Below are 17,096 nucleotides of genomic sequence, written 5' to 3' on the forward strand. Positions count from 1 at the left end.
GATCAATTTTTGGAGATATGTGAAATTTCACAAAAACGTATGACTATACATGTGTATGTATATACATATTGAAGGAGTACAGAATATACCATTGTGACATAAAAATTATTTGGAGCTGAAGACATTTGAGAATCAACAGATGATTTCTTTTTTTTTTACGAACTCCTTTATCTGACTGAAAGCAGAGCTTCCTAAAAGAACTCAGTTGTTTTAAATCCCCTGCCAAAGAGCAAACTAGGAAGGTTGACTCTTATCACCAGGGACAATGAAAAGACACCACACCTAGACAGACATTGCCACAAAACTATTCTATCTCCCATCCGTCTATTCTCCTAAGGGCCCATCTAATTTTCCTAAAAGTCATCTGTTTTCCCATGTGCTATTCCTCCCTTCTCCCCTCTAACAAGTCATTTGTCTTCCCATTTTACGTGCACTTCTCCTCCTTCCCTTCGCCTCTTAAGATGGTGTTTAAGTCCCAAATTCAACCGCCCTCTTTGAGTCACATTTCTTTGTGAACTCCCTTACATGGTTAAAATCTGTTCTTTCTCTTGTTTATCTGTTAGTTGAGTTTAATTTGTAGGCCTCCAACTACTGAGCCTAAGAAGGTAAAGTTTTCACTTCAGCAATATATATATATAGAGTCACAATTTACTGATCAACCAGTGATTGATGGGTATCTATCTATATCTATCTATCTATCTATCTATCTATATCTATATCTATCTATCATTCTATATACTGTTTCCAGTTTGGAATTATACAAGTAGCGCTGCTACAAATATTCTCGGGCATGCCTTTTATTGACTTGCACATATCTATTGGTTATAAACCTAAGAGTAGATCTGGGGGAAGGGTCATAGGGTATTCATATAGCCAGCTTTAATAGATACTGCCAACCAGTTTTCCAAAGTGGTTGTACCAATTCATGTTCCCACCCACCAGCAAGTATGAGAATTTTTTCCCCATATTCTTGAGAATGTTTAATATTGACTTTCCTACTTTAGTTATTCTGGCTTTGTGCAATTGTATCATTTTGTGATTTCAGTTTCCATTTGCCTGATGACTAATGCTGTTAAGCACCTTTTTATATATTTTCTGGCCATTTGGATAGGCTCATTTGTACAGTGCCTGTTCAAGTCTTTTGCCCATTTTTCTACTGGGTTATCGGCCTTTTCATTGTAGAAATTCTTTACGTATTCCGGATAAGAATCCTTTGTCAGTTTACATATAGAGATTGCATATCTTCTCCCACTTTGTGGCTTATTTTTACACTCAGTCATATTTTTTGAGGAAAAGATTAATTGTAATGATCAACAACTTACCAATATTTTCCCTTTATGATTAGCATCTTGTCTCCAGTTTAAGAAATCTTTTTATCATATAGATGTGAAAATATTTTCCTATGTCTTTTTCTGAAATCTTTATTTTGCCATCCACTTTTGGACCTGCGAACTCATATGGAATTGATTCTTGTAAATTATATATGGAAGAGGTCGATTCATTTTATCCACATGGATACTAAAATAACCCAGCATCATTTTCCAAAAAGGTCTTTTCCCTACGCATTGCAAATATGTTACCTTTGACATAAATTAGGTCACAGGTTACCAAATATGTGTGGGTCTGCTTCTGGTCTTTTCTACTTCTTTGATCTATTTGTCCACGCTTGTGCCAATACCACATTGTCTTAGTTACAATAGCTTTGTAATACATCTGGACATCTGCTAGTTACTACCTGTAAGATTGCTTTGACTATTCTTGAACTCTTGTATTTCCATATACATTTTAGAGTCAGCTGATTAATTTCTGCAAAAAAAAAAAAAAACACCTCTAATTTTTACCAGGCTTACATTCAATCTACTGACATCTTAATATATTGAACTTCTAATCCATGAACCCCATCATTTGTATATCTTCTTCCTTTCATTAATATTCTTCAGTTAGAGGCTTATATATCTTTCATAATTTTACATTTATATTCATAAGGGATTTTGGTAAGTAATTTTCCATTCTTGTATCATCTTGTTGGGTTTGGGGATGAAGATTATCCTGGCCTCACAAAATGTGTAGAAGAGTGTAATCTTTTTTGCTGTTTTCTAGGAGAGTTTGTATAAGATCGGTGTTTTTTGTTTTTTTTTAAATAAGTATTTAGAGGGACTATCATAGTTGCTTTTCAAAAAATTATTAAATGTGTTATTACATATAAAGCACCTAGAAAGTATCTGGCATTTGATAAGTGCTATAAAATGTTAACCGTTCTGATGTGCTTGACTATCGATTTTCCTGTGTAAATTATTACATTAAAATGCCGGAACAGAATGGCAGGTTTTATACAAAGAGACCTATATAAAGAGGTAATGTGCTTTAAGCCATTCTTGAGAAGTCACCCTTCAACTTTTATTCAATTTTCAATTGACTACTCATTATATTTTCAGAGAATATTCTATTTTGATTTTTCAACCATTCTGTTGCCATAAAAGTTAGATTAAGACTACATAAATGAGAGATGGGTTTTGACAGAACATAATTTTAAATAATGAATATAGTTAACTCCATCTCATACTCATGAAGAATTTTTTGTAGCTGATGGGTATACACTGAGTTCATGACACATCTAATTTTTTCTCTTACTACAATCATCCTGTAGCCCTTCTTTCATTCCCAATCTCTGCCCTCTCTCCCCAGTCTCCCTCCAGTGGAAATTTGCAAAGTTACCTCCATTCAGTCTCCACATTCTGACATCCACTCACGTCTCAACCCCGATCTTTTCTACTCCTACTGCTCCCCTGAAATGACTCGTTGCCAAGGTCCTCCCAAACTGCCATGTCATTACGGTCATCATTCTGTCCTCAATCTATGTGATCACAGTGGCATTTAGCACTACCGACCACATCTTTCTGGAAACATGCTCTATCCTTGAATTCTATGACAGCACATGCTTACTGCTTTCCTATTTAATTCAATTTCTATTTACAGTCTTAGCTGACTAATCTTTATATATATATATATATATATGTATATATACATATATGTGTGTGTGTTTGTGTGTGTGTGTGTGTGTGTTGAGTTCAATCTCTTAAAGCATGTAGCTTCATTCATCTTCTATGACTGTTGGCCCTTAAATGTATCTCTCTCAAGTACAGTGTATTTCTTTTAGCTCCATTTCAGTCACCTCATAGACATCCCCGTTTGGAGGTTTCTCAAGCATCCCAAATTCAACGCCATCTAAAATTGGGCCCCTGCTTACAATCCTCTCTCTTGGTAAAAGGCAAGATGATCTTTCCAGACCCAGAGACAAGAGGACTGAGTGCCATCCTTGATCTACTCTCTCCCTCACCCCATAGTCAAGCAACTGTGAAGTCCTGCTCACTTTAATCTCTTAACCATTCTCTGATTTCACTTACATGTGTTTCTTTTTCCAGTGCCCTTATTTGAAAGTCCAGGCAAACATTAACTTATCAGGAGCTCTACAACAGGCTCTTCTCTGGTCATTCGTAATTGCTTGTGTACCCACTGCAGTCAGAATGATCTCTTTAAAAGCTGAATCTGAGAATGTCATGCCATTGCTTGAAAATATCTGTTTAATGTCTGGCTCTACCAAGGGAATGTACTCTGTTTTGTTCAAGTATATCATCAACATTCAATATATGTTTGTTCAGTGATAAATAATAAGAAAAAGAATCAAAAATTGTTTTACAACCTACAAATAAACGTTATATTTTCCTTTGACATGTAGGTAAGGACTTCTCCAAATATGACACTGTTTAGTTTAAAAGTTTATAATCAACATGGCCAGAGCTTATAAGTAATATCACATAGTATGAGGTGTGCACTTAATGCAAGAAATTATTTCCTGGGATTGAGCACACTAATTTATCCAGCTCAGGCCTCTGTTCTGAGAATCACACATGAAAGGGCAGAGAAAGAAATGTTTTCTATGACCTGGTCAGTTAATCATATATTTTCTGAGTGACTATTAGATGCCAGATAGGATGGGCTATCCAGTGGAGGGAAGTGGGAGTCAAGGCCTCTGGTAATTATGAGCGATGGCAGAATACGGAAGATGCCAGAAAGATATGTAAGATGTCGGGGTGCAAAAGAGAAAGGTGGACTCTAATCCAGTCAAGGTACTAAGAAAACCAGTGTGGGTAGGAGACTTCTGAAAGCTCTGAAGGAGGTTAGAATTAATTTGGATAGAAACTGGGGAGAAAGTATTTACAGGGAAAAGAATAATCCGAATGAATATTGACCTGGCATAATGTAATTGGCACCATTACCTTGACTTGTGAGAGGTTACAGAGGCCTCAGCTTGGGCGGTGGCTTGGGTGGTCGCGAATGGAAATGTACAAAACATAAACGGACAAGATAATGTGTCAACACTGATCTACCAGATTTTATGGGTTGGGAGATGATGATAAAAGCACGAGGAATGAAAAAAGGGATGCCAAGGGCCTCCCAGCACATAAGATGCCTGTGCCAATAAGGAATAACAAAGCTAGAAGGAGACTGTGGGGTTAGGGGTCCTGCACGCATGGAGGGAAAGATAATGCTGAATTTCCGAACTGCTGAGGAAGAGATGCCTGTAAGACACCAAGCAGGACTGGAAGAACCAGGAGAGCTTGGCGAGACTTCAACATTCCTACTAAATTATCTTTAATCATCACACTGTGAAACCATAATCCATAAATTTTATCTAAAGCATCCCCAAATCTTTCATACGAGTTTGACTACTTGTATGAATCTTAACATTTCACTTGCAGATAGCATTCATTTTTAACATCCCATGCCTACTTAATTAACAACTGTTTTCCATACAGTTTGTTAAAGGTTCATTCTGTCCTTGCTCTTGCATCCCAGCTACTGTTTGTGTCCTAAACTTAACGCTGAAAATTCCAGTCGGACTACAGAAGAGATAAGTCTAACTAATGATGCCTTCTTTTCAGGCGAATTATTTCATTTTGAAATTCTATTGCAAGAGAATAATAATAAAGTATTGGTTCCACTTTTAAATAAATAAGGGGTTATTTTGCTGCTGAAAGTTTTCATTCAAATGACTGATCAGATCTCACGTGTCTGTTTAAAACTGTCTGACTTAGGTCCTTACAAAAAGACAGACTATGATAAACTAGATGGTAGTTGGGAGTGAGACAATGAGGCATTGTTTACACAGAAGATTAACTGGTTTAACAAAAGAGGTTCTTGGGTATCTATTGTATGTACAACTCAGAGATTTACTGGAGCTTTTATAATTTCTGTAAGGTTCTTTTTCAGCCAGCTTCATTAACTTGAAGTAAATCAAATCATGCAGAAATCTGGCTCAGCCAGAAAGCAACCCAGGAAGATAGAATATGAAGAAAAACAGACACAGGATGATAAGGTTTAGAATCTTTGGCATTTTTCATAAACATTTTGTTTGAAGATTATTAAATTACAACCCAGAGAGAGAGAGAGGAAAAAAAAAAACAGTAAAACTCACTATTAGATCTTTTTACCTCAACTTTTCTTTACAATACATATATATATATTATATATATATAAATCTGCACACACAAAGTACGTGTCAACAAAATACAGTCTTTACAACTTAAACATTATTTGAACAGAAAGGTATTTGTATACATTTTATATATGCATAAAAATTGGGATTTTTACTTGGAGGGGGTTACAGTGAAACGATGAAGGCTGATATACTCAAAAAGACTTTGGGGTGGTACTTTTCTGGGAATGGGGTTCTGAGATATATTTTTATTATGTGTAGCCTATTTTGCTCAGGAACAAAAGATCCATTTGGATTGCTACAGCATTTTCACTTTCTTAAAAACGCAGGCAAATGAAGGGAGTATGACAATCAGATAAGCAGCCTCGTACATTGGTCCCTTGCTGCTCAGCCTTTATCTTTCAAAACACTTCTCAGAATTCATTCATTCATTCCCCTCCCCCTCTTTCTCAAGCTATAATATTGAGATTTTACTTGGGAGATAAGCAAAAAGTCAAGTCAGAAGAAATGGCTATTTGAGGCAACCACATACTTTCAGGAAACCTTCAGGTTTGGGGTGAATGATCCCTTGGGGCCTTCCTGGGACATCCATTGCCAGCAACGGACCATGATGCAGGCTGGCATCCAGCACCAAGCAGCTTACTGAAATTTTACATATAGGTCTTTGGTAATTAAAGCTGAAAGATCCCTAAAGAATTGGGCTAATCCTGGTAATTATTTAAAAAAATCTATTTATAATATATATTATTTGGGTGGACGGTGACTATCTATCAAGGGCTTGTTAACTCAGAGAAGAAAACGGACTCATGAACAATCATCTGAAAGGAGTGTAGGGGTGGGGAGTGAAAATAACTGGATCTTAATGAGAATCTGTTGGATGTGTGAAAACGAGTTCAAAGTCATGCTCGAATCCAAGTGGCCTCCTGGCTGTTCTCAAGGAGGGTGCTCAGACCCATGGAAGCCTTGCTTTATCTCCTACTTGAGAAGGGATGTTAGTCTTTTACTATCTCTGGGTTGTTCCCTTTTGCTGGGCTGACTCAAGACGCAACCAGGACACCCCTGCACATGGATGCACACACGTGTGCGTGCATCTGTGCCACAAAGAAGGGGGAGGATACAGACAGGGCTCCACACAGCACGCATTTCAGACTGACACCACGGATACCACTGAACGAGAGAGGATATTGGTCTAGTCAGCCCAACACGGAATCGGGTGCTGGCGTCCAAGGTCGGTGTGTGTCCTAGAGTGCGCTGCGCTTCTTCCGAAGGGGGCTCTGGCTGCTGCCGGGCTTCAACTCTGCATACTGCACCTGTGAAAACAGACAGACGTGACACTGGCAGTTAGGTAACCCTAGCTCACCACAGTGTGCTAATGGCTCCCCGAGGACACACCAAGGCAAAGGAAGGAAGGTTCAAAGGTAATGAATCATTTTCTAAACACAGGAACATGGAGGGATTAATTGCAGGAAGGATTTGAAGAGTCATGCATCATTTCTTGAAACCAAAATATTAAAAGCAGATTTTTCTAATGAGATGCATGGGTTTCTGGGTTTCTACCTGCTCTCGGCACTGCTAGATGGTTTTAGTTCTGTGTATGCCCGTGTTCAACCAGAAAAGAGCTTAATAACAGCCTCTTGGGAATGTTTATCTTAGTATATGATACAGCAACTTACTAAGAATTATTCATTTAGAAATATCTAAAATCTTGGGGAAAAAAATCTCTGCCAATTACATACAATTCTTTTGCCAGAGCGGGGAGAGATGTTGAAATTAACGCTGGCCCCAGACTAATAAAGATTTCTCTTATAAATGAATTTCATTTACAGTGTAATGGCTAAAACATCTGTGACAAATATAAGCACGTGGGGAGTCCCCAGTGGCAAACTGTCTACTGTGTTATTAGCAAGTGCTCTTGGAGATACACGGAGATCTTGCTAGCTTACTGTACATCTTCCTCAAATGCTGTTGTGTTGTATCCCTCTGTATTCACGCCAACTCCAACTGGATGACCTCGCTCAGGGCTGGTGCCCAAACTGTGCACAGATAATCCTTAGTGGGGGCTTGATGGGAATTTCCATTCTTCAAGGATGCAGGCACAAACTCACATTGTGACTCAAGTGATGGTATGTTGCAGTCGTATTGCTTTGGTGTGTGGGCTTTGATAGGCTGATGGTGGAATGGCTTTATTTAAAGTATTGTATTACAGACCACATGTGCTCACTATTTTGAGTATTTGTGCCAAACTCCCCAAGGACATCCTACCCCATCACATAAACTGAGCTACACTTGGTGGAAAGCAGATACGTGAAAAAAGCATGCTTTCTTTAGAGTGTCTTGTGAAGGTCCCCTAGGGGATGACACGCCTGCCAATCTTCAAGGCCAAACAAACAGGGGCCAAGTTACTATTTTACAATCATGCAATGCAATGTTAACAAGGAAATTCATATTTATAGAATGCATTTTAATAGATAATTATATCATTAAATGAAAGTTAAAAGATAAAGCATCACAAGGTCTATTTTAATCTCTAGAAGTTGGAATGAAGAGGAAAGAAACTCTCCGGGGCCTTTCAGCCTTACGTCTCTGCAATCCACCCGGAGCTGCTGGGAAATGAATTATGGTACAGTGGCCTAGAAATTGATACTTGATTTGGGATTCTCTCAGACAATAAAAGATTGTGTCGTTGATCGTCATGATGGCATTTCATGCCACGGTCTCCCCATCTACCTATTCTATGATTTCTCTTCTCCATTAGAGAGGTCTTTGCCTGCCCTCCCGCCTCTGGATTTATAGCAGCCTGATCTGCAGGGGCCTGAATTAGGCTGGTCTATGGACTTTCCGGTATTGTTGCCTTGGTTAACCTCTGTGTATCCAAAGAAAAGGGACACTGCTGGACTAAGTGACCATTACCTGTGAATAGTATTTCTGACTGATCTCAAATTATTGCATGCTGTCTCTGCCTCTATGTGTATTAGAGTAAGTGGGGGCTTTGCCCTCAGCATCTTTAAGTCTTCAAAGGGAAAGGGATAGGAGGGTGGCCTAGGAGATAATCGGGGCAAAGAAGAATCAAAAGAGTAATCCTCTTGCCCCCTACTTCCCGTAGAATGCCTGCCATCCGGAAGAGGAGGAAAATAAGCAGGCCTCCCCCAGCTCTGGATCTCACGCTCTCCTACTCACTGAGCCCATCTTATCCTCTTTGGGAAGGCAAACGATCAGAAAAGGGACAAACCTCACTGCACTACAGCCTCACAGTGTGAGTTCCAGATCATTCTTAAGTAGCTCTTTTTCAGGATAATTTTCCCCAATCATCTCATGCTTCTGGACAAAGGTTTTCTTGCCACCTCTTTGCAAGGCAGGCCTCTTTAAGGATTTTCTGATTCGTTATCTCAATGACTCACACGAGCACAGCCCTGTGCTCCTCTGGCTCTGAGGCAGGCCAGACTTCGGGGTCGGGGCCCCTGTTGGGGGTGAGCGTTCATTACATACCTTTTGAACATCAGACGGTACTCTGGAGAGGAAGTCTAGTAGCTCATTATTGTCGATGGCGTAGGGATTTCGAAACTTCTTAGTAAATTTATTTATGCCTGAAATACAGAAATATCGGGAGATCTCTGTCTGTCTGCTGATGTCTCTCTATCCATCTATCTATCTTTAAAAACTCACCTGACTGGGAGAGGGGAAGCAATCACAAGTAAAAATTAGTGTGAAAACAATTACTGGACCTCAAGTCATGCACACGTTGCTGTCATGTGGAATCATTCACAAATGTCTTTTCTTGGAGGAAGGAAAGGGGGATCATTGGAGAGGGGCTTTGCCTTCTTCAGTTGTGAAAATCCCATTACAATTCCATCAGCAGGGTGGCAGAAACACACACTAAAACTGTGGAGCTCACTGGTTTTTTGGACGACACTGATTAACAGCCTCCTTTGCTAGGAAAATGAATGTCCCAGATGGGAAAAGGCCTTCACTAGCCCAAACAAGTCTCTGCTTGGGAGCTCTGGACCAAACCTAGCAGCGGGAGGTGGAGGGTGGGAGTTGTTTTTCTGTTGTTAAAAAGAACCCACAAGAAATCTATCTCCCGCCCCCCGTCCAACTCATTTTCACAGGTTTCTCTTCTCTCACTGCAGAACAGAACTTGACATGTTGATTTTACTTTGATGCTGCAGGAAACTGTGAAAAGTTATTATTGGAAAATTATCTTACTGTGGTTGCTAGCTTAATTTATGGACCGTGGCACTGGTGCGAGGGTTTGGCTAGGCCATGAAGTTGGTGCTGATTTAGGACAACGGTAATTAGAAGGGGGTGTGACGTTTAACTTGTCCTTGGTGGCAGCACCTTGGGCACGTGGGCACGTCCAGGACAAGCTCTGCCCACAGTTCCCTCTTCAGAGGGAGGCGCCCCTCCACCAGCTTTTGTCTCCTACTCTGCTCCTAGGAGCTTCTTAGAGGTGTGTGTGCCTTTAGCCAGAGTTTATAAACGTGGTCTTTTCACTAAATGTCAACCCTTTGTGCCGAGTCTTAGAAGCAGAAGGTGGCCTTCTGAAGTTTGCCCACAGAGTGCTTGCTTATTAAGGACCATATCTGAAGTCCTTGTCAATCTCCGTGATGCTGAATGTTCACGTTGGTGGTACCCTGACTGGCTCTTACTCTGAAGGCAAGGTAACATTTACCTGTTCAATAGTCTACAACACAGTAGAGGTTTGATGTTTTTCTTCTCTCATTAAATATTATTTTGCCTTCATCTAAGAACTGGACTTTCAGCATGCCATTACACCTGACACAATGCCAAACTCCTGGTAGTTTCTTTAGAGAGGGTTGGGTTCACATCTGCTTGGCAAATGGGACCTGGCCATGTTCATAAGTCAAGGGTGCTTGTTGACTGGGCTGGGGAAGACTTCCTGCAAATAGCCCACATTTTCTCAAGTCAAAGCCACTCTATGCCTTTCTTCCCTCTACCTCCACAGGCAGCTTCATGTTTCTAGCTAAAATTTCCCCCAGTGTTCCTTTAAAATACTCTCCACTGTGTTATTCTAAAGACATTTAATTGTAGCATGGGCTTTCTGGCAAAAGAAAACAGACAAGGCAAAATGATGAAGGGAGACAAAGACGTATTGAGGAAAGATATATCTTCTATTGTTAATTATATATAGTGTGCGCATCTGGAGTCTTTACAATGAACAGCCAGGCAGGGATAATATCACAGCCGATCAAAACACTGCATTCTTAGTCACTGAGTAGATTATAAACCTGCCCAGTAGCTCAAATGCACCAATAAGGGCAGAAGAAGTCCACAAAGCACTCCGACAGTCTATGTTTGAAAAACTTTGTTAGAATAAAAATTATAAGGAACTCAGATTGTGTGCTTCAAAAGCACATCTTGTTTTTTTTAAGATGTCACAGGCTCAAATGTCAGTAATTCCACCATATTATCTACAGTGTAAAACCAAGTGTCAAGAGGGGATCATAGAGCCTGTGGTCATCTTTAAAGGGAAACTGGGCAAGGAACAAGGGTTTGGGAACAAGAATAGCTGGGTTCCAGTTCTGGCCTCACCATGTACTATTAGCTGTAGTCTCAGACAAATTACTTAACCTCCCTGAACCTTAGATTTCTTATATTAAAATTTGAATAATAAAGACCTATATTATATAGTTCCTTGGGTTGAAGGGAGAATCACATTGGACAACAAAGGCAAGAGGATTCTACAATCTGAAATTCCACCACAATGAAGGGGGCTACCATCATTACTGTAGATGTCAATAACCCAAGAAAACAAAGCAGGCGGTGATGGAAGAGTCTTTATACTGGCAGGTATGTGACTACATACCAAATTTGGAAGTTGTGGGTTTCTCCAGTAGCATGCTAGATGTACCTTTAGATTTTTTCACCTAAACGATACAGATAGAGCATATCTGCCGTAAATTTTTATGTTTTTTTTTTTAGCCAAAGAAAGAAAGTGGGATTTCAATACCAAGGGATTAACATTTGGGAAAGACACTATAATTTAATGATGATAGATTGAATAGATCAGTGGATTGGAATGAGCCCTCTGGTTAAAAAAAATAAATCACTCGGAGAAAGAGAGAGGAAAAATCGCATGGCTGCTTTGCACATATGGTCACTAGGGAATAGACACTTGAAACTGAATTAGAACACTTTATGAGTGACTGGCATGTAGCCCTAACTGCAAAATACTGGTGGGTCTGGGCGAGATGGGGCAGAGGGTCCCTGCTTGCTCCTGTATCAAACACTAAGTGTCTTCCATGTGATATATATTACACTATCAAATGGAGGTACAAAGTTAAATAGTCACAGTTTCTTTCAAGCAGCTCAAAATCTGGCTTGGAGAGTTTGTAATCTACCTGGGAAATCAGAAGTGGCTAAGATCAGAACTGAAGAAGTATAATTAGAGCATCTATGATGAAGAACAGAATGGAAGGAATATGGAAACCTCTCAAAAGGTACAGAAAACCTCCATGGGATCTAATCCTCAAAGGTGCCTTGCCTTCTAGAAACACATACAACAAACAAATGACCAAAATTCAGTAGATACAGTTTTCTAGAGAAAATTCCAGACATCCCTCCTAAACCACTTCTAACTTAATTTTCATAATTACACTCCCAAATAAAGAGGGGTGGTGAGCTCAAAAAATGCCATCTATGTAGATCACAGGTATTAAACTTGCAGACTCATCCACTCATAAAATATTTGCCAAGTACCCACTAAAGATCTATTACCTATATGTAGCTGCACTAGGAATTATCTGGTTAAAGAGGAAAGAAAGTATCTCACCATTTAAAACCTTACAATAAAGTTGGTGAGTCAAGGAATATTCCCCACAGCCATCATGAAATTAGGCTGCTTTCATAGACTTATGTTAAATAATTATGCTACTTAATAAATACTTATACAAAAATGTTATTTGGATGTAAAGAATAGGGAAATACAGAACACAGAGTTAAAAAATTTTGCTCCAAAAGGTTAAAAAACGTCACACACAAAAATTTAAGGATCTTATCCACCACTTCAGGACTCAATGAAAATGAGTAACTTAGGATAAGAAATAGTCTTTTGATGCTTAATATGGTTAAAAGGAAAATTAGAAATTTAAGACGTATAAAGTTGTCTTCTTCTACATGATAAATTCTCTTCCAAGAATACGATCATGTAAGAGATGTGCAAAGGAAAGTCCTGGATCTGTGCTAGCTAATAACTAACTTGTCTTGGAAAAGAATAAATCCTAACAGAATGGCAGAATATATTCCATGATGGTACGGCAGGTTTTACATGATGAGAAGAGGCAACAGATCATGTGATAAGTCAAGGCTTATCTATGGTAAGCTCATCAATAAACTATAAACCTCTGTCTAAAACTAAAGAATGAGACACAGAACATAAAGATCAAAGGGTTATTTTCATCCAGGAGAGCATCTTAAACTCCATGCTATTTCATAATTTCATCCATAAGTTGAACAATAAATAGAACAATGTCTCATTAAGTAGATGCAAAAAGTTGGTGTTGAAAAGCTGTCAAGAACTTGGAGGATAAGATGAGAAGTCAAAGGGATGTGGGGTAAATTGAAAGATGGAATGGAATCCCAATACTGACAATCTAAGGAAGAAACACAGTATAGTCTTCTTTCTGGAGGGAGAGATGCAGAAAAGCAAATCAAGTATATAGCAGAAGGATGAAGAAATCATGTGCAACAGTGTTTAACAAGCTGACCGTCAACTCACACCAACTTTTTAAAAAGAGCAAAATACTGGCCAAATGCTTATAATTCTGGATCAAGTTCTTGTTAGGGTACGACAACAGTTTTAAGACCTGTGTTTTAAATGTGATCAGCAAATGGATTGAGAAACTAACACTTAACGAAAAACAAGAAAGAATGAGATGATTCAATCTATACAGATAACATTCAGTATATGAGTATTCAGGGAAATGCTTTTATAAAATACGTATTCCTTCTTAATCAATGGGCCCCTGAAAAGCTCCATGCTCTCCTTCCTAAAGGTCAAATATGGGCCAATGTGCTGAAACTGAAAAACACAACAGAAAAACAAACAAAAACTAAGCATGGATATGAGACGACTTTCTCCAAGAGTAAGAGTCATGAAGTATTCAAATGGACCCCTGAAGAGGGAGTTAGAATATCTTTTCCTTTTCTAGGGCTTGTTACAAAGGAGACAGACTTTATGTAATAGGATTTTCACCTCCTGGATAAAATACAGAATGGATTATGAATGGACTATGCTCTCTCAAAATCGTTCTATTTCTGAAATGTTATGAGTTATTCCATTTTTCCCATGACTTTTCCCATTTCTGAATGTCTAGGTTTGGCCTTTCTCATCAGCAGGATTCTGCCTGGGTTCTCTTTGGAAATGGTCTACATTTAATGGTTTTAGAAATATTATAGCTCCCCCTCACCCCGGCATTTGCAGGCTTTCAGCTTTTGCTTACAGATGAATGCATCTCAACACAGTCACCTACATTTGGAACTTCTCTGAACCTCTCTTAACATCTGAAGATCCCTAGAAGTAACTATGGTTAAGAACTGAGCAGTGGTCACAGGAGCTGAGCAATGGAAAACGAGAACTGATAGATTCTTCCAGAAAAGTGTTGATTGCTTCTCCAATTAACTAACTGCAATGCACTCTCCTTATATCAACCCAACGCCCACCCAGCAACAGACACAAATATTCACAAAGTTGCTTGTAATTCTTCCAATTGCTATCTTGAGTAGGAAATCAAGTCCTGAAATTTATTTCCAGTTTGCTGTTTTTGTTTCTACTTTTTTTAAAAGCAGCTAAACTTTATATAGGCTCACCATTTCCCCTGGTAAATAATAGCTTTTTCTTTCCTTTCAGGCACTGGTTAGGTAGTCACTGAGGGTCCCTCCCTTTCACCTCACTGCTTCTGGATTTAAGTATTGGGTTAGGTTATTTTTTTTCCTTCCAGGGGAGATAAAGTGTCAGGAGCAGGCTAGCAGTGGCTAGATCTACTTTTATATAATATAAAGGGCAAGATGCAGGTGTTTGCTCACTCTGAATAACAGTGTTTCCTGAAAGTTACTGGGGCACAGCAGTATATTATTCAAGAGTATTTATGACTCTGAAAGCCCAAAGGGAAATAGCATGCACAATCACATTTTTATTTGATTGCAATTATGCAAGAGGTCTATAAATATCTATGCTAATCGTTCATGTAACTGGCCTTTTCAGGGAGGTCCTGGAAGTTTTTGTTCCCCCAATACTTTTCTTAATCTCATGTTTAATTGCCAACAAGAGCACATTTAAAGTTTATAGCCACACTTTAAAAATGAGTTATTGGTTCTTACCTGGAATTGATTGCTAGCAAAAGGACCGTGCCAAACTTACCCCAGATTAAAATGATGTACCGCAGTGGAATGAAATACAAAGTGATGGTGGCGACTGCCAGTATCAAACAGGCCAGGAAGGAAAGGAATGGGACCGTCCAGTTAAACGTGCTGTAGACAAACCACATACATGTCATTTTCTCTGATGCTCAAGAACAGCTGTAGATTCATTTTGCCATGTTTACTTCTTAGTTTATACACATGAGAAAGGTCTATTGGAAAGGTTTCTTCTCAAAACTTGGAGATAAAAGTCTGCCAAACTGATTGGGTAGTAGAAAAACATTCTTGAGGAGAAAGTCACAAGACCAACTGCCATTCGGCTTGTCAGAATCTTGGTGACTTTGCCTTCCTGGAACCGACAGTACTGAAGAGACTTTGGCTCTCCAAAGTAATTAAACACTGCAATACTGTTATGTGGCTCTGTGCATGCAGAGCTTCAAAACGAAAGGTGAGTTAGGTCACTTCAAAGTCAATATTTCTCTCTCAATTAACACACGGTTGCCAGTAAATATTGAGAAAAGGGAGGATATTAGTACAGTGCTTTTGCATTTTTCTAATAACTTATATTTAGAATTTCCAGACTCACTGACTCCAGAAGGTTCATAATGCCCTGAAATGGGCTGGGGAGCATCTGGCTATAAACCATTACACCACCAACCCATAGACAATGTAGGGAATGTTGCCATACATTATTTTCACAAGGCCCTTGGCTCCTTTTGTTCTATCTATTGCCTGCTTTGACTTGAGATCTAGAATATGGGATGTAGAACTGAATGTACTATGGAAATCCTTGCACAATCCTAGAAAGTGATCATTAAATCCAGTGCCCTGATGAGAGCTCATGAGTGTCTGGGGCATTTCTTCTTCTGGGCCTTCATCTTTACTGAGATGAAAGACTTATTTCTGTTGTCTGTTTTTTTGGTGGGGTGGGTGTTAGGGGATTTGGGAAGAGCAGCTTATAATAGTTATTGGGCATTTAATATGTGCCACTGTCCTAAATTTTTTTTATATATTTAGATTGTAATGCTCACAAGTAAGGATTATCCCCCTTTTACAGATGAGCAAATCAAGCCTGAAATTAGGAGTTTGGTGTTAACATATACACACTACTATATATAAAATAGTTCAACAACAAGGACCTACTCTATAACACAGGGAACTACACTCAGTATCTTATAATAACCTATAATGGAAAAGAATCTGAAAAAGAATATATATATATATATATATATATGTATATATATACACACACATATACATACACAACACTGTAAATTAACTATACTTCAATAACAAATTTAAAAATATAAGAGCAATCCAGTTATACCTCACTCTCTTGTTAAAAATTGTTATTAATATTTTAAATCTTTGCCTATGGAGAGATACAATATTATGTACACGTGTGTGTATTTAACGTCTCACTTCTTTAAATTATAAGCAAAGGTGAATGCATTTTAATATGACTGTTGGTCATTTTAATGTGTTACTTAGTGATATCCAGCTTATTTCCTTGCCAGAGGCAACTATTTAGGGAAGTGCTTAAGAAAATTGATTTTATAAGCAAACTGACATGGGTTTGAGTTCAAGCTCTACCTCTAAAAGTTGAGTGACTAGAGGAAAGTGTTTCCATCAGTCTGAACAATAATTTATTCTCTAAAGAATGGGAATAATAATAATACCTATAGCATAGAGTTTTGCTAGAATTTAACAGGTACTTGCATTTACAATAGCTCTGGTAACACGTGAAAGATGGTTAGCTTAGTTTTTATATTAAATTTTTATCTTAAGTTTTGTTTCCAAACAAAAAAAAGTTAGCTCTGCTTCTAGCACACTTGTAAAAACTCAAAAAAAAAAAAAAAAGGAAAGAAGTTACTATTTGCCTATCCCCACCCCCCTTGATGTTTTCTTCAAATAAAATCTCTTTGGATACTAAAGAAATCAGTCCTTTGTCATATTTGTTGCAAACATTTTCCCAGTTTGTTGCTTTCTTGTCTTTAAAAAAATCTTGTTTATAATTTTTTAAAGATAAAAATTATGTATTTTACATGACTAAATTCATCAATTTTTTTCCCTGTTGATTTTTAGATTTGGTATTTCTTGTAAAAGACTTCCCCTAGTCAAGTGACTTGACATCAAGAATTTGAATAATCAATATTTCCCCCATTTCTTTATTATATTGCTTTCTATGTTATTTTAAATGTCTACATATTTGTAGGTCCATTCC

General features: G+C 38.4%; 1 protein-coding gene across 1 annotated transcript in view; it reads right to left on the bottom strand.

Moving 5' to 3' along the window:
* Nucleotides 1-6,502: 6,502 nt before the first annotated feature.
* MCTP2 (multiple C2 and transmembrane domain containing 2) overlaps nucleotides 6,503-17,096 on the bottom strand; it is a gene marked incomplete at its 5' end in the record, with an annotated part of 189,755 nt that continues 179,161 nt past the window's right edge. The window contains 3 exon segments of the mRNA XM_082850959.1: nucleotides 6,503-6,807; nucleotides 8,984-9,081; nucleotides 14,874-14,983. Coding sequence (XP_082707085.1) covers nucleotides 6,739-6,807; nucleotides 8,984-9,081; nucleotides 14,874-14,983 — 277 coding nt within the window. The 3' untranslated portion in view covers nucleotides 6,503-6,738.

The sequence above is a fragment of the Leucopleurus acutus genome, assembly GCF_964270905.1.
Source record: "Leucopleurus acutus genome assembly, chromosome: 1".
Taxonomy (NCBI): Eukaryota; Metazoa; Chordata; class Mammalia; order Artiodactyla; family Delphinidae; genus Leucopleurus; species Leucopleurus acutus.